Source organism: Colletotrichum fioriniae (genome assembly GCF_027942845.1).
Source record: "Colletotrichum fioriniae strain IMI 355084 chromosome Unknown scaffold_8, whole genome shotgun sequence".
In the NCBI taxonomy this organism is placed as follows: domain Eukaryota; kingdom Fungi; phylum Ascomycota; class Sordariomycetes; order Glomerellales; family Glomerellaceae; genus Colletotrichum; species Colletotrichum fioriniae.
The window spans coordinates 1,389,552-1,413,409 of record NW_027076844.1 but is presented as its reverse complement, the minus strand read 5'-3'; the positions used below and the strand labels follow the sequence as shown (position 1 = coordinate 1,413,409).

The 23,858-nt window shown below is 33.3% G+C and overlaps 1 protein-coding gene across 1 annotated transcript; it reads left to right on the top strand.

The window, feature by feature from the left end:
• Window positions 1-2,070: 2,070 nt before the first annotated feature.
• Window positions 2,071-3,440, top strand: N0V96_007177 (uncharacterized protein; the record flags this gene model as incomplete). The annotated part of the gene is made up of 2 exons (XM_065757948.1): window positions 2,071-2,101; window positions 2,170-3,440. The coding sequence occupies 2 exons, from the start codon at window positions 2,071-2,073 to the stop codon at window positions 3,438-3,440; spliced, it is 1,302 nt and encodes a 433-aa protein (XP_065613471.1).
• Window positions 3,441-23,858: the final 20,418 nt, after the last annotated feature.

Genomic DNA, 23,858 nt, shown 5'->3' with positions numbered 1-23,858 from the left:
CGAACTCATCGAGCAACACTGTTCGGGAGCATCGCGAACTGGATGGGGGTGCCCCCGAACGACCTTGGAGCCTGAAGGTTCTTTTGCGACCAGAGCGGCAGCAGCCAGCGATATGAACACGAAGAAAATTCTTCCCTTCATTCTGAATATTAACGTGACTCAAATAAAGCAGACAAGGAAGTAATCAGTAAGCAAGGTCGTAGAAGGCTATGAACTTCGAGCAAAAGCCTTACCAAGCGTCAGTCCACATCACTTAACTTATAGCTTGGACTATAAGCTCTGTCGAAGACATACCAAACGACAGCTAGAACTCCGTACGCTGCATTCAATCAATTCAAGTTCTGCTTCCTTGGATAAAAATGACTCGTTTGCTTTGGTAGGAAACTGCGAGAGAAGAGCAACGTCGGTTCGTCAGAGTAAAAAGAGAAATTTGGCCATTTCGCCTTACAGATCAATTAAGGTAGTCTGGAGATATCCGATGTTCCGAGTGATCAACTTCGTAGTGGCCCGACGTCCGATGAACTCCCACTAGAAATATGTCTGAAGATGTCTCAATGTTTGCGAAACGATCAGCAAGGACTGAAGGCTGTGTGCAACGCATGGGCGGGCCACTGCAGCATTGCTGCCGGGATTCCCAATTTCACCCACATTACGATGATGTCGAGTCATAGCGAAGTCCACCTATATATCAAATGGTATGGGCCGCGCAGATTCTTTCAGAACTCATCAGGGTAGAACCAAATAGAGGCGTTAATTAAATAAGAAGGGCCAGAACACTCTGAGTGTTTCCATGGCGGCGCAAATGCCGAGTTCGCCCATATGGCTTTCCCCCTCAGCCGTTGCCCGCTCAAGGCTTTCCCACAAGCGCTACGGTAATCAGAATAAGGACCGAAAATAGATTCCCAGACAGATCTCTCCCTCAAAGATCATTTTCCAAGTGCAGAACACAAATGTCTCTTCGCGTTGCATACGGTCTACTTACTTCCCTCATCGTGGGATCAAAGTTTGGCGAGGTGGTGGGGAAGATGTTGACAGAGTGCCGGTAACGAGAGCACAATGTGCCGTCGACTTAAAGTATCGGACATTAAGTTCACTTTTGAAAGTTCTGAAACTTCTCTATGACGTTTGACGAGCTTGGCGCTTTATTAAGTTGAGACTATAAACACATGTCGTATAGTCACGATAGGGGGCATCGACGTTGAATGTAGAGAACGGTTGTCTATTGGAAGTATGAAATGGGCACGAGGCTCGCCCTGAAATAGAGGGTGCGAGCGAGTGTGGATCTCGGTGATTATGTAACCGAGGTCACGTGACGTGTGGTGAGGCCTCGGATGGTTGAAGCCATCACGACAACACATGAAATGTACATATCACCGAAGGCATATGTGTCCTAGCCTCGAGGCCTCAAGCATGTTGTTTGATAGTCTTTTCGATAGCTGTCTTGTCTCGGAAGAGTAGTTCGTCGAAGGTGGTTCCAATAGGAAATGCCGGGTAAAACGTCGGGGAAAGCTGCGAAACATGATTTAACATGTGAACTAACGACTGATGATCACCATGTTTTCATTTCTTATTCGAAGTTGAAATTTCCGAAGAACCCCACGGACGTGCAGGCCGACTCTCATTCCACAACATCTCGTTGTCGGGGCTTGGGGTCAATCTACGGAGTTATTCCGAGAGATGGCCCGGCTCCAGAAGCGAGGAAGACGCCTGCATTAGCTCAAAAACCCTTTCTCCATCATCCCCTAGACTTTAAGGACTATTATTAGTACCTTTCATAGAATACTTTATCCTTCTTTGCAGTTATCCCCGCTAAAACAAGTTCAATATCATCTTCAAGTGATTGAAGCTCCTTCAGTGCGAAAATAGCAGACTTTCACTTGCTCCTTCTACCCAACTCAACAGACTCACGCTGCTCCATCAACAGATTTCTACACCATTCACGAATAGGCTAAGATACACTCTATTCAAACGATATGGCATCGAGTTCGATCAAAGTTTATGAGGCACCCTCCAGTCTCCCAATAAACCAAGACTTCATCGTTGAAGCCCGTGCTTTCGTAGCATCGAGCGATGTTCCTCAACAATGGCGCCCCGTCCCAGCGTATGCTGTCGATGTTGCAAACGCTAACACCACGAGAAATGCATTCCACAGACACACAGTGGCGCTAGCTTCATTCGACTTGAACGCACCGACAGCAATCAGGATTGAATATAAAGCGAGTACCATTGAAAAGGCAGTCATTCGACCTCTTTCTCTGGGCATTACAGCGCAAGTCGAGAATGATACAATCGTCTTTAATCTCGATCAACCGCGAGACTTGATGATAGAGATCAATGGAGACAAGTGGAAAGCGCTTCATCTCTTGACGAACCAGATCGACAAAGATGCGCCAACGGCTGACTCGGAGGACATCTGGTACTTTGGGCCGGGCATCAATCAGGGCTCGGCATATTCAAAAGTCGCCGATGGGGTCAACTTGATGGTTCCTTCAGGCAAAACAGTGTATCTGGCTGGTGGCGCTTTCATCACCTGTCGGCTGAATTTCATTGACGTTTCCAATTCTTCTGTCCGAGGTCACGGGTTTATCCTCGGGCCAGAGGGTGGGTACGTCTACCGAGAGCTTGGCGGCGCCATCCACATGAGCGGAGCCAGCAACATTCAGGTTGAAGGGGTCACTTCTCTTGGCGCGAACGGCTTCAGTCTTTGTGCTGGAGAATGTAACAACATTCTTGTCAACAGATACCGGTCCTTTTCATTTGCAGGAAATGGCGACGGAATCGACTTCTTCTGCTCTTCGGACATCACTATCGCAAATTGTTTCTTACGGAACTCGGATGATACCATCGCGCTGTACTCCCATCGCTGGAACTGGTATGGTGACTCAAACAACATCACGATCCGCGACTGTGTGTTGCTGCCGGACATCGCTCATGCCATCAACATGGGTACACACGGCAACCCTGCCAAACCAGAGACCACCAGCAACATTCGCATAAGCAACATCGATATCCTGGATCACGAAGAGAATCAGCTATGGTACCAGGGGTGTATCGCCATCAACGCTGCTGACGAGAATCTTTTCCACGATATCAATATCGAGGATGTTAGAATTGAGAGGATCACGAAGGGGCAGCTTATCAATATTCGTGTCATGCAAAACGCGATGTGGACTACTGCTCCAGGTCGCGGTGTTCGCGACGTTCACGTCAAGAACATGTCGATAAACCTGAAAGACTCGAAGGTTGTCAATCCATCATTGATAATGGGGTATGACCAAGATCGGATGGTGAAGAATGTTACGTTCGAGAATTTGAGGATTGACGACGAAATCATACATGAAGAAATGCCGAAGCCTAAGTGGTACATGGTGGAAGATCTTGTGCCCCTTTTTGCCAATGAACACGTCGAAGAGCTGAATTTCAGTAGATTAGCAGAATAGAAGATCAATTATCAATTGGTTTTGAAGATCAATGGCATCTGAAAAATCCTCAGAATATTGAGTGTGTATAGTATCAAACTTGGAATGGCGATTTTCAGCATCTTTGAACTCCAGTCGTCGAAGGCTTTTACAAAAGTCTGCCGACATTCTTCAGAAGATGTGAACACCCCATGCATTCCGGGAATACTCCTACATAATCATAGCGAGAGCAGCCAATATTCCAGACAGCCAGGAAACAGGCTTGAATTTTTCAGAAGCAGATGTAGGAACCTGGACGACTGTAGTTCCAGAGGGCGAAGTTTTAGTAGTTGAAGAGTGGGGAGTCTGTGTAGCTTCTGAAGCAGGACCTTGGCTTGCCGACTGAATCGCTGAACCTGAAGTTGGCACCCAGGTCAACCCCGATACTGTCGCAATGTTGTTGGAAGCTGAGGTTGTGGCTCCGATAGCGTTCGATTGACCTATTAGACGATTAGAAACGCGAATGACCAGGCATCTATTTAGCAGCTTACCGTTGACAGAAGTGGTTCCGATTTGGCCCACTGTTGCTGTTGGAAGGTTGTCGTAAACGGAAGTGGACTAGAAAGTATATCTATAAGACTCATGAAGAATTCTGGAGTGTCAGGAGGATTCAAGGCTTACAGAGCAGTCAGTCGTCTTAGTTGTCAAGGTCCTGACCTCTGTGCTCAAGGCCGCAGTTGTTGCTGTCAACGTCGCAAGGGCATATGAAAATTCTCTTTTCATCGTGGCTGCAAGATATTGGTATTCTTGAGGTTACCAGGAAGTGTACAGAATTGATGTTAATGGAAACGAAGGATGCGGAAGAGGCCAAAGCTGCTTTGGAGGTCTGTTGGAGGATGAGGCAGGCTCGCCATTGAACTTATGTACTCCGTCATTAACCTACCTCCCAACCCAGGCGATTTTACTTACATCATAAAGAGTCTGGTATCTGAGAAGAGTATGGAAGTTCGGTTTGGAATTAATTAGCTCCAACTTCAAGCAGAATCCGGATGATCATGCAACGAAGGCGTACTCAGAGGGTTCATTGAGTGACAGGCAAGATTTGACCGTTTTCCGCATCCGTCGCATGCAGTAAGATCACAGAATGACGTGGAATCTTTTCACCTGAATTTTCAGCTCGCCAAAAAGAATATATCATCGGAAATCTCCGGCCTCGGCGTACCAGGCTAAGGCTCATTTAGAGAATTTGGCCTCACTCAAGAGGAAAGTAACGATTCGAAATTCGGTTTTGGCAAGACGCTTAGCCATAAATCAATTAGTAGAGGAGTCATCGGAAGTTGAATGATGCCCGACCACAGAGCATTGGATCCTGAGGAGCAGCTGATACGGATCTTCACTAACTTCGTTGGCTCTAGCAGCTCGTATTGACTTCTCTTGGACAGACAACACCCATCTTTGAAGCAAAGTTCATATTTGGTAAATACTGCTTTCAGATATTTCAGACATGATATGAGAAGAAGAAACATGTACTTGAGACTTAATGGGCCTGTTCATCTCATCTCTCACAAGTCTCACGCTCTCATCGCGATTCGTGAATCCTGCATTCGAGGCCAAGTTAAGGTACATAGAGTCTCCGTCATCCTCAGCTTGACGCCAAGCATAGTACCATTCCGACTCCAAACTAGCCCGAAGATCGTCTTCATGCTTTGCCGCAAAATCGTTATGAATATGTACCCCCCCACCCCCCCTCCCCCGGGTAATGTGCGAAAGCCAGGGGATGAATCATTTGCATGGGTGTATGCATCTCAAATACCTAAAGTGATGTTAGACATACGGTCTCTGAACAGGGTTTCCGAGGATTATTGTACCCCGTAGGAGACCAAAATTATTAAAACATAGATAGCGCGGTCTATCGACTGGTACGGCGGTATTTTGCATAGAGAAGATGAGCGCGCTACTTTGGGGAGGTCTCCCCCACCTTAGGTTCCAAAACGAACATAAGACGGAACAACATTTCGCGAGGACTGGCTAAGAATATCGCAGGACCCATGGTTTCGCGACCATACCTTTCAGAAGTTACTGAGGTGTCCCTAGGCATCTCTCAACTTTACCCCCAGGAAGGAACTGTAAATATGTTAGCACCGAATAGACGCAAGATAGACGCGCAGCATCGCTTGGAATCTTAGGCTTTCCTGGTATACTGGTATTACACTTCTGATGAATGGATTATTCAGCATTCAGGGAGAGGGATTACAGGTACTCATCCACCTACCTCCTAAGTTGAATACTCAATTCCGGTTGAGCTTGGGGAGAAAGCGCTCGTCGATCGTCAAGAAGCGTCGTTTTTGCACGCACATCTAGTCTCATTTGCGTTCCCCTACAAGAAAGTACATGTACATGGTTCGAACGCCCTTCTCAGCTGTCGATGAGTTATTTCTAACCGTAGACTAGTTTCTGGGTTGAATTTGCAAGGGACCTGGAAATGTCTCATAGCTCCCGTACACGATCTCTTCAACAACGCACCTCGTTGCACTCCCTTTTTCCTTTACGGGGGTAGTCTCTATTGCTCATGCATGAATGTGGTGATCGTGGCTCAATCCGTTCACACGGCAATATGACCGGTAGAATCGGCATTGTTTTTTCCCTTTGCGTCTGCCCAAAGTGCTTTTGGGCATGCGCGACGTTGCCGCCATCCCACGAATGCCGACGTGCTGGTACTGCCAACTCTTTCAGGCTACCTTATCTAACCTCTCGAACCGGGCAGCAGTGTTCATGGGATGTCTTGCTAGCCTGTCAGGTATTGCGGACAAGGGGGTGCATCGGAGTTAATAGGATCCGGGAAACATCCAAGCTTCAATTTCTAGCTCGAAACTCTCATGGCCACACAGACTCTATTAGCGCAAACACAATCACAAGGCTTTCGCATGGATGACTACGGAATTGTGCTTTTGAACCAGGACGCAAACACATACAGTCCTGAACTAGATGTGTTGCCGCAACAAAATACTTCAGGACGCAAAATATCGTCTCAAACTTGCTGTAGCTACTACTTAATTGCCAGAGCGCGATTTCGGTCACTATATCACCGAACTGGCTCTATTTTCTGAGATAAGTGGCATTCACTAACATTCTATGCATCAGTACATGTACTTCTCTAATGCTACATAATTACATGAACCCCGGCCAGCATCTAATTACATGACCGCAATTGGGTCTTGAGATCACCTAGCAGAACGCTCCATATCAAGACTCAAAAACCTATTCCGGAAGCGGAATCGCCTTGGCGCAGTTCAAAACAGTACAACAATAGTTAGAGGCTCTGAGATGCCAGGAGGGGGAAACTGGAGAGCCTACACATCTCCAAACTCGGGCTTATGAGGCTAAAAGTTTTGTCGATGGTCACTCTCGGCCCGTCCAGCAGGCTTTGGGTTGTCCTTCAAAGACGTTTGAGGCAAGGGCTAAAGCTAGAAACAAAACTCAGGAGAATGTTGGTAAAGGGTGATCACTTGAAGCTGGCCACTATAGCGCAAGGCTAACGTGCTTGCAACATCCGAATGCAATGCTCGTATACTAGGAGCACCTCTCCATTCCTGCCGGCGGCACGGCGTTCACCGGCCTTGATGTACGGATCCATGCGCCTCGTTCAATCCAGTTGTTTTAACCGGGCCCTTGAAACAACAACTAGTACACCAGGTAATACGGTGTTTCTCAACGCCCATATATTTGAGGAAGCCTTACTGTGATCCCGAGCTGCGATGCGCTTGTTTTGGCGTCGAGTTGAGTGGTCAGGCGCTACGTGGATGCTAAGACTCTTCCCTTCGTTCCAGACGCCATGCTAAGCGCCAGGGTTACACGGTTTCGGCCCGGGAACCAACCAGCATCAGGCATAAGCTAGGACTCTACCCGAAAGAGATACTTGATTCGAGAATATATGCGACCGATAAACACGTCTTGCAGTAATGTCTGATGTGACCTGTCCATTAAGGATCATCTAAAGCTTACGGAGTACCTGCCCCAGCAAAATGCCCCAGTAAATGCTAGGCCACTTTCGTAGGTGCCCGGCCATGTGCTCGGACAGAGAGCATTTTGCTTCCTTCTTTCCCGGCTCAGACCAGTACTTCAGGGCAATTGTCTCAGCTCCCCCACGGTGATCTTTCCGCTAGCTATTTTCTGACTGATAGCACGAGTCAGCTTTGTCAATTTCCTTTTGGGGTTATAATTTTGCTGGAAACTCAGGACCCAGTACGGATTACCATGGTTTGTTATCACGAAGATTGTTCCGTCAGTGACAAGAAAGTGTTCTTCAATGAGCGACGTCGTTTAAATTTCGAGCCGTGCTCGTGATTCTGCTTCTCCTGCTCAGTTACTAAGATATCCACATGTGCGCGTTCGAGTTGCCGGATACAACCCAAAGCTTCCGACGCTTGTACGCCATCATATCATATCTCACAGTTGCTTGACCATCCGCTAATTCGGTGGAGTCATCTGATGGGTGACGCTGTTTTAGCCCATTCAAAGTATCTAGAGCACAAGGTCCGGGTGACGTCTGCGCTGGGATTAAGAGTTAATGATAGTAGTGTCAACCAGCAAGGGTGATACCTTGAAAAGTACGTACCTCCCCTGGAATCTTTGATTAGAGTGAATGCCTTGCATTTTCGCAACTATGGTCGGTTTTTGATCAGAACAGCGGTTCTGATTCCCGCGGTTTCCGGTTCATCCGACATCAATTACCCCCAAGGCTTTAAGCACGTCAGGCCTGGAACTTGACCCAGCTATTGAAAGTTTAAATCACGTCGTCCACCTAATTGCGGAGCACAAGTATCTAATAGAGGATTGCTATGTATGAGGGGTGTACTTAAAGCCAGGCGTGTTGCAGATCTGAACTTCTGAAGAACCCCCAAGGCCGAGCCATCGCCGGATACCTTAGCTGCCAAGGAGAATAACACTATTCCCTTTGAACCAGCATTGACTGGCATCAATCGCCAAGTATTTGGCTGCATGTACACAGGAACTCTCTCTAGAATCGTTCTGTCATGATATTCTAGAGACACAAGTCTCCGTTTTTGGGACTGTTGATAGCTGATAGGATGAGATTGGTGGCGCAGAGCTGCTCAGCTTTCGTGATGAGTTTCTCCCAAGACGCAAACGGACTGAAGTTTCGATGTTATGTCAAGATAGGAGAATATCCTCGGTTCTCATTGAATGGCCGAAGTCTTCTCGTGAGCCTATCAGACATTGATCATGTCTAAAGGTCGAGACAGGCTGAGCACGAGATGGATGGTCAACAGACATTAAGCTAAAGCTTTCATTCTTTGGAGCCTCATTCGATGTTTGCGGAAAGCACTTCTAGTCTCGATTCGACTTCCTCGTAGTTAGAGATGTCCAAACTTCGCGTACATAGTTGGTAAGTTGGGATTAAAAGATGACAATGGTTCTCTTTCAGAAGTGATGAGGTTGCTGAAATACCCATCTTTATCCAGCACTCACTGTTCCATCGCATCATCTTCAACTTGTCTTAAAGTCTTAATACTCAAAAAAACTCAACATGAAGTGGAGTATTTCACTTATTCTCGGCGTTCGCTGGGCATCACTTGCTGCCGGTCAAGCCAGCCCATCGCCTGCTGTCAGCAAAGTTATCATCGAGTACCAGCCATTTGAGATTCAATGCTCTGGAAATATATCCGTTTCAACCAGTGCTAGGTATTTGGCACTTAGTCTTTGCATAATCCAGATCTCGCAGCTGACAATCATGTAGAACTTGGACGGAATGGCAAATCACCACGAACATTGTCCACGATGGTACACTCACCTCAAAGGCAACGATAACTGTCTCCGCCTCTGGCGATGGAGCAGGTAATTCTGCCGTTCCACCAATTGAGACCCACAGCTGGGAGGGCATATCTGCCTCATATACTCCTGGTAGTGATCCTGGCGTTGTTGGGAACCATGGACCTGGCACAGTCACTATCACGTCTACGGGATTTCAACCGGGAGCAACGACAGTCCAACCAGGAACCCCAGGAGACCCGATCAGTGTCATTACGTTTGTTCAGCCTTCTGGGAGTTCGTTGCCCGCGGTGACTTCTGTTGGCAGCCATACCGGCCTAAGCACGAATTCTTCCGATCCGGGCGGAGGACCCTCGACCATCGTCACATCTGCAACAGACAGCCCACCAACTACACCACCAGTCATCCTAACGTCTCTTGCATCGACCACTGGTCTCACGACTCTTCCTCCTGGTCCTGATGGCGGAGCTTCAACTATCATCACTTTTGTGACAACCGGCCCGCCATCCGCACCACCCATCATCATCAATTCTAGTGCTTCTACCACTGGTTTGACGACAATACCTCCGGGCCCTGCCGGTAGTCTACCAACCATCGTCACCTTTATCACCAAACCGCCCAGCCCGGTGACCCTGACATCTTTGGCATCGACGACAGGTTTGACTACGCTTCCTCCCGGTCAAAATGGCGGTCCCCCTACCATTATCACTTTCATTACCACACCATTCCCCCCGTCTCCGGTTACGCTTACCTCTTTTGCAACTACAACTGGCCTGACAACTTTGCCCCCTGGATCCGAGGGCAGCCCGCCCACTATCATCACCTACATTACAAGGCCTCCGCCCGTCACTTTGACATCCACTGCATCAACTACCGGATTGATAACTGTACCAGCTGGACCCGGCAGTGGACCTCCCACCATCAACACCTTCATCACCCCTCCGCTGGCCACGCCACCAGTGACGCTGACCCAGACTACAAGCACCACAGGGTTGATCACGATTCCCTCTGGACTAAGCGGAGGGCCCCCCACTGTTATCACTTTCGTGACCGGGCCTCCACCAGTTACGCTGACGTCTTTTGGCAGCTCGACTGGTCTAAGTACATTTCCGCCTGGGCCTAATGGGGGACCCCCTACTGTTGTCACTTACCTGACAAGTCCTCCACCGGTAACGCTCACCTCTACCGCCAGCAAAACGGGTTTGACCACTCTTCCTGGAGGACCTGGCGACCCATCTACAATCATCACATACGCGACAGGCCCCCCACCAGTTACTTTAACCTCAACTGCCAGTACTACCGGCCTGACGACGATTCCTCCTGGAAGCCCTGATGGTCCACCCACTGTCATTACCTATGTGACTGGTCCTCCGCCCGTCACTCTTATATCCACTGCCAGTACAACTGGCTTGACCACCTTACCCGGAGGCCCGGAAGGGCCGCCTACAGTTGTTACCTTCATTACAGGCCCTCCGCCAGTGACTCTGACATCTACGGCGAGCACTACCGGCTTGACGACCTTGCCTTCAGGCTCCGAAGGAGGTTCTACAACTGTAATCACATTTGTCACTGGTCCTCCACCGGTAACACTCACATCTACGGGTTCTTCTACGGGTTTAACAACTCTCCCGCCTGGCCCTAGTGGTGGTCCTCCTACCATTGTTACTTTTGTCACTGGCCCGCCTCCAGTTACTGTTACATCAACTGCTAGCACCACCGGACTTACCACCGTCCCACCAGGTCCCGACGGAGGGCCTTCGACTGTAGTCACTTTTGTCCCACCTCGTACTGGCTTCGTCAGAACTTTGACGTCTACCGCCTCTCAGACGGGTGTTACAACCATTCCTCCCTCAGATCCCTTCGGGACCACTACCGTTATCACGTTCGTGCCTCCTCCCACCGGATTTATCACAACCATTACTTCTACGGCTACCCGGATGGGGGTGACAACGATTATTCCGAGTGATCCAGCCGGCACAACTAGCATTATTACATTTGTACCTCCCCAGACAGGTTTCCTTACAACCCTCACGTCGACGGCCACTCAGACGGGAGTGACGACAATTGTCCCATCCGATCCTGCAGGCACCACTAGCATCATCACGTTTGTGCCCCCTCCCACCGGATTCTTGACGACCCTTACCTCCACGGCCACACAAACGGGTCTGACAACGATTGTTCCGAGTGACCCGGCTGGAACAACAAGTGTTATTACATTCGTCACGCCCAGCAGCGCAAGCACCTCATCGAGCTCAAGCACCAGCCCCGTACCTTCCGGTGCTTGCGCTACGCCGCCGGTGGACTGCGCCGCCTCTGGACTGACCCTCAGAGCCTATGCCAACTCTGTTCAAGTTGCCAGTGGGTATGGAGTGTCCGATGGTCGCTCGGGAGTTGGGCCTGACTATTACCTATCTCAAGCCCCCTTGGCTCAGGGCAGCACAAATTCTCTCGGAGTTCCGTTTCAGGGATCAGCCGGGTCGACCGCAACGCCATACAACCCGCAAACACCAGGGTCGTCGGCAACCTTCCAGTACTACGACGGCTTAACCCAAACTTACGGAGGAATCACGTACAACGCGAACAATTTTACCCTCGTCTTTACAGGCTATTTCCGCCCTGATCAGACTGGCACATACACATTCTGCTACGCGCCTAGTGCCGACAACCGTGACGTTCTGTATCTCGGCAGCGCCAGCGCATTTCCTTGTGCCCAGCCTTCTAACGCGGCAACTCCTCGAGGAGCCACTCCACTGGCACAGTACTGGTTCGCAGCATCCGGTAACACGGGTTGCGTGAGCACAAACCTTGTTGCCGGATTCTTCTACCCAATTCGATCAGTCTTTGGAAACTGGGGTACTCCGTCATCGCTTTCCCTTGTGTTCTCAGGGCCTGGACGAACAACAAATTCGTCCGATATCTCGGGACTTGCCTATCCTGAATCATGCTCAACTGCCATTCCAACCGCATCTCCTACTTCCAGTTCTAGCTCGTCTAGTACCACAACTTCAACTTCGGCTCCTATCACTGGCTTCCTAACCACTGTCACGTCAACCGGTACGCAGACGGGACTGACAACGATAGTTCCTACCGACCCGGCTGGCACAACTAGCGTGATCACTTTTGTGACGCCATCATCTTCTTCCACGTCTACCTCAACTTCGTCTTCATCCTCGACGAGTCCGACCGCAAGCTGCACCCCTGGGCTACTCTGGGCCTATTATGGTCTTGCGCAAGCTCCAACAGAGACTGCTAGTAGCTCCGGAAACATCCCTGCTCACGGCAACGGCGCTGATGGTCAAGCAAACTGGAAGACGACTTATTTCAATATCAACACCGTTCTCTCTGGACAGAGTCCTGATAACACGGGTCGGACAACAACGATTGGTCTGGCGCAGCAATGCGCCACCACAACTCGGACCGTTTACGGAACCACGACGAGCGGGCAGTCCCAGTTCATGATTGTTCAACACATTGGGTACTTCCATCCGGCCACTTCTGGCACGTACACTTTCAGCTTCAGTAACGTCGATGATGGTGTCTACCTGTGGCTAGGCAATAACGCTAAGACTGGCTTCACCAATGCCAATGCTAACAAAAATGTCGACTACTACGATACGAACAGCGCCGGCACTTACACGTTCACCGCGACGGCCGGCCAATACTATCCAATCCGCCTATTATTTGTTAATGCACAACAATGCGGCAGCTTCACTTTCTCACTCACTAACCCGGCCGGAGGTGTTGTTGTCTCGAACTCTCAAGCCGTAGTTGGCGATCAACTCGTAGCTAGTTGCCCCAACGACGCGAATGCAGCGCCTTTTGGTTTCTAGAGTGTCTTTGTCATTCTCCTTTGTAGTCTTTATGCTTTGGTTTGATTGAAAGCCGTTACCGCAAGTAGATTGTTCATCCAACCTCTCAGGAAAACGTGCTTCTTCAGTATGTAGTTTGTGGATACTACCAAAGCTCCCTAGGTAGTACCAAGAATGGACTACCGTTCGACGAGACCCTAATATAGAACATGATTGCTCATCGACTTCGCCCTTAGTGCTAGTCTTCCCGTCAAAGTGGGGGGTGTGTAACTATAGTATACACAAAAAAAAAAAATATATTAATCACGGAGTATAGTATAAGGGATTATCGTAATGGCTTCAACCATCTATAGCCTCACTATATATTACGTAACCTCGATTATATAATTACCTAAGGTCTATACTTACTTATACTCTCTATTTTAAAATAAACCTTATACCTATTTCTTATTTTTTAATAAATAACTATTCTTTATATTTAATGTTAATACCTCTATTTATAATTATATAATAATTATAAACTTAGCTCTAATTTAAATTACTAAAGTTCTATTAAAAAGTTATTTTTTTAAAAAATTATAATTTATTATATTTTTTTTATACCTAATTTTAACCCTTATTATACTTATAAAACTAGTTTTTAAATAACTATATTTTTTTAAAAAAGCTTTTTAAAATAATTAAATATAAGCTTTAATTATTAATAAGATTAATTAAAATAGTATCTTATTTTATAAATAAAAGCCTATTTAAAAAACGTTTAGGACCTATTTAATTTAAATAATACGAAATTATCTTTAAATCTTTTTATTTTTTTATTAAGTTTATTTTATTTATTAAAAAATATATTAAAATACGAAATACTATTTAAAAATAAGTCTATAAAATAACTATAATTAAGTATAATTAATAATTTAATTATTATACTTAGTAAAAAGCCCCTAAAAAATAATACTAAAAAATAATTTAGTATAATAAAACGACTTTATAAAATAGCCTTTTCTTTTTTATAAAGCCTAAGCTAGTTATAATTAATTAAGTATATTTTTTTTTAAAAAATATACCTCTTTTATTTAATAAATAATATTTAAAATAATCTCTTAATTATAAAAAAAAGAAATTATATAAGTTAATAAATTACTAAATTACTAACTCTATTACCTAGAATATTTTAGAAAATATAAAAAAAGAACTTATTAATTTACCTAATTACTTATTTTATATATCAATCAAAGTTTTTAAATAAAAATATACCCTAAGTAACTTAAATTTATTTATAATTACTTAAAAAGAATTTAATATAATTATAAATAAAATAAATTTTAATATTAATTTTATTATTTAAATTAAAATTTTTTATTTAATTTATTATTATATAATATAGCTCTAGTTATTTAAAGTTTAGGGGACTCTTATTTTTAAATTCTTTTTTTTATATAACTACTTATTATTTTATTCTAAACTAATCTAATTAAAAACTTATTAATATTATAAAAAATAAAATAAAGGGGTAAAATAGTGCTTAATATAAACTATTATACTAAGATATTTAATAACCTTTTTATAAAAAAGTAGTATATAATAAAAGTTATAAATAAAATTATAATTTTTCGTAATATTAATAAGTTATTTAGACTTTCTTAAATAAAATAAAATAAGACCTAACTTATTTATAAATTACTTTTATAAAAAAACTTATTACTAAAAAACTAATTAAATATATAAAAATAGAGTTCGTTTTTATTAAAAAAAATAAAATAAAAAATATATTTAGCTAAATAGAACCGAAGTTAATAAGATAATTATTTACTTAAATATTAATAAATATACTGATTTTCGTATTAACCTTACTTAAAAAAAAATATAAGTAAGAGCCTCTAATAAATTTAATAATAATAACAAAAAATAAAATAAAAAGCTAAATAAACTAAAAAAAATTAGTAAAAAAGTAGGATTTTAAAGCGTTTTATTTTTTAAATATTATAGTTATAATTATTAATATTGCTCTATTATTAAAGTTAAATACGATAAATAATAAGAATATTAATTTTATTATTTTTTTTATTTTTTTTATAGGCTGATATTTTTTCTTTTAAATATATAATTATAAATAATTATAATATAGTTTACCTTATTAATAACTAGTTACTTTTAAAACCTAGATTAATTTAATAATATAATAAAATTAAAAATATAAATTTTAAAAATAACATTTTATTTTATATTTATTTATAAAACGAGGATTATTTAAAATATTTTTTATAAAAATAAAAAGACCTAGAACTAAAAACTTAACCCTTTATAATATTAACTTTATTAAGAATTTCTATATTAATATTATATTAAAAACCCTATTTTAAAAAAACGAGTATTTAATACTCTAGTTTTAATTATACTTTTTTATTTTAATAACCTATTTAAAAACGTTATAATAAAATAGTTTATTAAGAAAATTAACTTAATTTTTTTAAAATATAAGCCCCTATTTATTCTATTTATTACTTAGAAGTTTTTTTTTATTAATAAATATAATTTTTTATTTATAATTAGTATATACCTCGTCCTTTATATTAATTAAAGAGTAAATAAATAAATTTAGTATAGTTCTAATACTTTTAGTTTAAATATTTCGTATTAATAATACTTAAGAAATTTATATTAACTATTTAAAGAGTAAGGATTAAGGGATTAAATTACTTAAAATATTAATATTATATAACTACTTATATAAAATAAGTTATTTTAAAACGTATTTTAAAAATAAAGAATAATTAAGCTATATTTTAAGATTATTTAAAACTTTTTTAATTACTTATTTATATATAAATGGAATAAATAGTTTATATTAATTAAGCACGAGTACTTAGGTATGATTTTCGTTTTCTTAAGAATTATAAAAACTTATAATATAATATGTAAGGTTTTATATTTATTTAAATAATAAGTACTGTATTTAAAAAAAGTCTTACTATTTATAAAATTTAGTAAAATATAAAACGTATAATTAATAATCGTAATTAATAATAAAACTCGTTTTTTAAACTTAAATAAAAGAGCTCGGAATTAAATTAAAAACTACCCTTCTATATATAAAAAAACTAAATAAAAATAAAAAGCGAGCTAGTTAAGAAATTATAAATAAAATAATTAATATAATATTTATAATTAAGTTATTAAATAATTTATAAATAAAAGCTATATTAATAATAACCTATTTATATAATATTAGTCTTAAATAATATACTAATTAGCTCTTATTAATTTAAATTAAAAAGTTTAGTTTAGCTATTATTTTAAGTAATAATAACTAATAAATATACTAAAGTTTACTTATAATTTATATCCTTATTAAAAATAAACGTATATATATAATTACTAAGTATATTTTTTAAAAAAAGAATTATAAAAAAAGAATTAATAAAAAAATATTTTAAAAATAAAGTAGAGGGGGGTATATTAAATACTTTATAAAATATATAATAAACGCTTATAATATATATAAAATCTAAATCCTCTCGTTTTTAAAAAGTTATTATTATATATAATATAATATTTAATAAGACCGTTTTTTATTTAAAAAACGACGTAAAGGCCGTAATTTAATTACTTAAATTAAAGTTTATAATAAATAAAATTTAATAATTACTTATAATTATTAATTTTAAGCTTTAATTATTTAAAGTTATAAATAAAAAAAGAGGCTTTATTAATAATAAACTAAGAATACTTATTATTATTTATATTTATTTTATAAAAAATAAACTAAATTATAAAAAAGTTTAGTTTATTTTTAAGTAAATAAAATAAGTAGCTATTTACTCCTAAACTAACTTTTTAATTTTTTAAAATTTAGAACTAAGCTTAGCCCTTATATAACTAACTAAAGTTATAAATAAAATTATAAAAAAAACTAACCTTTTTATAAAAAAAGTTAAGAATATAATATATATATAAATAAATAAAATAACTTTTTAAACTCCTATAAAAAGGACTTTTTTACCTAACTAAACTTTAATAATCCTATTTAATTAATAAGCTTATATTAAAAAATATAAAAAAAATAACTTAGTTAAAAATTTTAAAATAACTAATTTTAATAATTATAAAAAATAATAAATATATTAAATAAAACTAGAGATTAAGAAATTAATTATTAAAAGTAGTTACTTAAAACCTAAGTTATAGAGAGTAATTTAAGTAGTACTTATTCTTATTTTATATAAAATAAGATTAGGATGCTTTTTTTAATATATATATACTTAATTAGTAAAAGACGATTAATAAAATAACTTAGGGTATTAAATACTTTATTATTATATTTATACTATAATTAGTAAAATAAAATACGTTTTACTAACCGTACTTTTTTAATAATAAAATATATATAAATAACCTTATTTCCCTTTTTAAAATATAAAAAAATATTTTTAAAATACCTAAGCTTTTTAAAACTTATTTTATTAAAACTATTTATATAAAAAAATTAAAAAGCTAAAAAAATAAATACTTAAAAAATTATTAACTAAATAATAGTTTAAAAAAAACTAATATTATTTAAATAAGTATTTAATTATAAATTTAATAAGGACTATTACCTTAATTATTATAAAATAAAAAATATATATTAAGGGTAACCTCTAAGAATAATACTTTTTAAAAAAAGACGTATATAACTACTCTTATTACTAAGATTTTTAAAATAATAATAACTATTACTACTTAATTCGATTTAGAAATTTATTAATATAATATTATAAATATATTTTTAAATATAATATAAAAACTAAATAACCTTTTTATTATATATAAACTTTTAAATAGTTTTAAATAGCTAAGTAAATATATCGAACTTAAATAAGCTTTTTTATAATACCCTGTAATACTCCTTTATTTTAATATAAAGAACTTTAATAACTTTAAAATCTCTTAAGCTTATATTTATAAATAAAAACCTATATTTATTTTTAAATTTAAAAATAAAAAGTCTTAGTTCTTTTTTATATAAATAATATCTTTATATTATTTTATAAAAATTATATTTATAAAGCTAGTTAAGTAATTAAAGGGCTTAAAAAATATAAATTAAAAAAATTAAGGATTAGTTTTATAATATTTAAGTATTAAAATTATCTAAGATTAACTAAACTAAAAGATCTATTTTATTTATAATTAATATATTAAAAGAGTTATTAAAAAATTTAATTTTATTAATATAAAAAGTACTAATAACGCTGTCTATTAATTATATTAATTAAAAAAAACTTAAAAATCGTATTACTAATTAAAACTAAGTCGTTTTAAAAAAAGAAATTAATTCTATATATAATAATAATAATATAACCCGATATTATTTTTTATATATATTTTATTATTTTAGTTCTTTATAAACTTATTTCGTTAATACTATTTTATTATAAATTAAGTTATATAATATTTTTTTTATATTTATTACTTTACTATTGTTATATAATATTTGTTTTATATTTATTACTTTGCTATAGTTATATTTTAATATTTTAAAAAAGTAAATAAGTATTAATAATTATAAATAACGCTTCGTTTATAAATAATAAAAAGATAGAAAAATCCTCTTAAAAATATATAATCTCTTTTTAATAAACTCGTTTAATAAAAAGCCGTAAAATAAAATATAATAATAACTTTAATAACTAAAACTAAACTACTTAACTTAGAATATATTATTAAAAAAATATTTATTTTAAAACGCTTTTTTAATAATATATTATTTAAACTCAGGGATAATTAAAAAGTTTATTATAATAATTATTAAATAATAAAGCTTATAATAAAAAAAAGGGGGAATATATTTTAACTTATTTTTATTATGTTAATATTTAAAATATATAATTATATTAAAAAATATTTAAAAAGCCTATTTAAAATAGTCTATATATTAATAAATAAAATACTAATTAATAGTTTTATAAAGAGCTTTTTTATAAATAAAATTTAAATACTTCGTATTATTTTTTAAATATAAAAAAATATATAAGGAATAGTTATATAAAATAAAAAAATATTAAAAAAATATTAAAACGCCCCAGAGGGCCTAGGTTTTTAATTTATAAATATAATTTATAATTTAAAAATATAAAATTATTTTAATAACCCCTGTTAGGTTATTATAAAAAGATTACTTATTTAAAAAAAATAAGCGCATATTTATTTAAAAAGGACTTTAATATAAGTATTATATTTATAAAAATATAAATATTAATAAGAATATTAATTCTAATTTAAATATTATTAGCTTTTATATATAAAATAGCTAGTACCTTTTTTTTTAATAAGCTTTTTTTAACTAAGTCTCGAGTATAAAAAAGAGTATTTATAAATACCTTTTTTATTAAAACTTTATTTATATAAGCTACCTCGTTTTTAATTTTATTTAATAACCCGTTAGTTACTAAAGCCTTATATAATATTATTATTATATAAATTAGGTTTTAAAAAATAATTAGTAATTAATTTAAAATAACGAGTATATATAAAAACTAACTTTTTACGAGGTCTTTATTAAATTCTCTTTTTTTATTTATTTAAAATATAAAAAACTTTTTATTTAGTTTATATATATATTTCTAGAGAGGAGCATAGCTAAATTTTTTTATTAACTTAATAACGTATATATTTATTATTAGTACTTAAGCTTAAAAAGTATTACCCCTCTATTTATTTATTAAGGGCGTTTTTAATATAACTTAAATATTTAGTACTAAATAATAATAATACTTACTTAAAAATCCCTTAATATTAGGGGGTATTAAAAAAGTATATTATTAAAAATTAGAATTATAAATAATAATATTAAAAAAAGGATATTATATTTATAAAGAACTATTTTATACCCGCTAGGAAGGAGTAAAAAAGGGGCTCTAAACTACTTTTTACTCTACTTACTTCTTAAATAATCTCTTTTTTAATTAAAAAACTATTATTTATAAATAAAAATATTAATAAATTTAAAAATAAAGTTATAATATAATACTATTACTTAGTTAATTAGAATTTAATATAAAAAAAGTATTACTTACCTATAAATAAATCGTTATTATAAATAAGGGAGTTATTATTTTTTTTCAAAGTTATTTTAAAATACTTAACTTTATATATTATAATAATATAAGCGCGCTTTTTTAACTTTAATATATTTAAGTATTTATTTTAAATAATATTATTAATTATAATTCCTATTTTTTATTAACGAGTATATATATAAATATAAGTATAAAAATAAAAAAATAAGGGTATATATGTATAATTAATATATATATATATAAATTAAAAAACAAAAAAAAATTAAAATAATAAACGGCCGTAAAGAATTTATTTATTTATTTATTTTAAATTATAGGCTAATTATTTAGTTAATAAATATTACGACTTAATATATATAACTAACTTAAAAGCTAGTCCGCTAGCCGTAGCGGCTATAGTATATTATATATATAAATAAAATAGGGATATAACTACTCTTTATAAAATAAAAAAAACTATAAAATAAGTTATATATTAATAAAATAAGGATTATTTTAAATTAAAATAGTTTAATATAAATTAAGATCTAAATGATTATTTTAAGAATAAGATTTATATATAATATAAACTCGAGCTAAGCTCGAGAATAGACTTTTATATTTTTTTTAATAATTAATTTAATATTAAATTTTATAATCGCTTTTAGCTATTTTTATTAAGAACTTTTTTAATAAAACTATAATTAATTACTAAAGCCTTATTTATTTTATAATTTATAAATATAGCTTTAGGGAAGTTATTTATAATTATAATACTATTTATTTAATACTTATAACCTTAATTTTTATTAATATACTTATTATAATTAGCTAATTATAATATTTTAATTATTCTTATTTAGTAAGTTTATTTTATAAAAACTAATTAAATAGTATAAATAATATCTTTTTATATTTTTACTAAATTTCTTATTTTAAGCTCTTTTATTTTTTTTAAATAGCTTATTTAAAACTTGGTTAAAAAAATAGAAATAGCCCTTATAAACGTTAATTTTAATAATAAAATTATTTTTTAAAAAAAAATTTATAAATAATTTTAAAAAAAAGTTAAAAAAAGAGACGTAAATATTCTTAAAATATAAACTATATATAATAAAATTATAAATAAGCTTTAGAACTTTAAAATTATATTTTAATAGTTTAAGAATAGCCCTTAGTATATTTAAGCCCTAAGAAACAAAATTATTTAACTTAGGGAATAAGAAATAAATATTAATATTTAAGCTTTTTAAAAAGAAATTAATACCCTCCGAGCTATTATTAATATTATTAATACCCCTTTTTAAAAAAAATAATAAAAAACTTAAGCTTAATATACTTATTACTTATAATAATACCCTGAGTATTCTTAAGGGATTTTTAATTTAAATTAAGAACTATTAGAACTTTTATTATAAAGATTTTATTAATAAAATTAAAAAAAGTTATATATATTATTAGCTTTTTTAGGGGATGAGCCCTTAAATAGTTTAAACTAATTTAAAAAGAATATTTTAATAAAAAGATTTTTTAATAAGTATTTTATTAAAATACGTAATATTTATTATAACTTTAATAAATTTAAAAAAGCTCTTAGATCTTTATTTTAAGACCTTAATAAAAAAATAATAAACTAAATATAATTTAATATAGCTATAATAAACTAAATTAGTAAAAGAATACTTTATTAAGTTTAAATATTTTTAATACTTAACTAAACTTTATTAATAATATTAAAATATTTATATTTTATTAAAAACTAAAGGACGAAGTTAAAAATAAACTAATTAAGCTTAATAAACTAAACGACTTCTTTTAGTATAGCGAACTTATTATTAAAATTAATAACTAACTTTATAAGTAAAAAAATAAAAAAAGAACGACTTAATATAAAACATAAATACTAATAATAACCTTAGCGTAGTTTTTTAAATAAACTAAAAACCTCGTAATAACTAAAATAATAATTAATAAAATACTATTTATAAATAATACGACGGTTTTATAAACCTTAATATTATTAAAAAAAAAGATAATTATTTAAAAAAAGACTTTAAGTATTATAACTACGATAAGCTAAGATATATAGCTAGAGATTATTAATAACTTAAGCGTATTTAATATTAACTTATTTTAAAAAAAACGAGTTAATATTATAAATAAAAAAGTCCTTTATAAATAATTCTTATAAATAGCTTATTATAATAATAATTATCTTATTTATTAAAATAATAAAAAATAAACTAAATAGTATTTAAAGAAATTTAAGAATAATAGATAATTAAGTTATAGTATTATTTTATTACTTATTAAAATACTAATTATAATAATTAAAAAAGAAATTATTTTAATATATTAACTATATATTCTTAAAAAATAATAATTTTAAATATATTATTATACTTTTTTAAATTTATAAAAATATAGAAAAAGAAGGTTAAAACGGACTTTATTATAAAGGATACTTTTTATTTTTTTTAAAAAAAAAGTTATATAAAAACTTTAAATAAATACGAGGGAGTAACTTCTTAAGTTCGAAAAAAGAGGACCTAATATAAAAGAAATTATAAGTAATTTCGTTTATATAATATAATAAAATAGTAAATAAAAAATAACCCCTTAGGCTTAAAAAAAACCTAACCTAAAAAAAGTCTTAACTAAGTCTATTTATATAATAAAACGAGAGGACGATAATAAAAAATTTATTTATAAAATTAAAAAATAACTTAGAAATTTATTATATAAAAAATAAAATTAAAATAATTAAAAAAACTAAATTTTAATTTTAAAAAAGTTAAAAAAAAGATTAATTTTTAACTTAATAAAAAAACCCTATATAAGCTTTAATAATTTTATTTTTTAATAAAAAAATTATTATATAACTTAAATAAGCTTTATAACTTTATTTAACGACGTATTTAAATAAAAAACTAATTATAAATTTTATTTTAATATTAATAATATTAGTTTTAAAGAGGATTTTAATAAGAATTAATATAAGAATATTAATCTATTTAATAATAAATAAATATTATAGTTTTATAGAATAGTAAAACTTAAAAAGGTTTTTATAATACCCTAAGTAAAAGGAAGTAGTTCTTTATTTAATACTAAAAAATATATTTTATAAAGAATTATTTTAAATAAAATACTTAAATAATAAATATTTTTAATACTTCTTATTTAAAAAGGATAACTATTTTTTATTTATAAAAAATATAATAACCGACTTATTAAAGATATTTATATTAATAACTAGTTACTAAACTAAATAATTATATATTTTAATAAGATTTATAAAATAATATTTAAACTAAGCCTAGATTTTTCTATATAATATTAAAATAATAATAATATAATATAAACTAATTATAAATATAATTAGTATTAAATTTATTATATTTTTTAAAAATACGAGCTTAAAAAAAATAATAAAAAATAAATAAAATAAAAAGAGCGATTAAAAAAATAAAATATTAAAAAAACTAAAAAAAGCTAATTATAAAAGAATAATAAAAAGTAAATATTAAAAAATAAGTTGTTATATATAACTAGATAATAATACGACGTATACTTACTAATTAAACTTATTATATATAAATAACTACTACGTATTATAATTAATAGTAATATATAAGGAAGTTTTATATTATTAAAAAATAATAAATAAACTCGACTTATTATAAATATAAAAAAAATAACTTATACTAATTATAAATAATAAAAAGAGAAAGAGTTAATTACGATAATAAATATATTAATCGAAAAACTATATACTTTTTAATATATATTAATAATTATAAAAATTAATTATAATATAATATTAT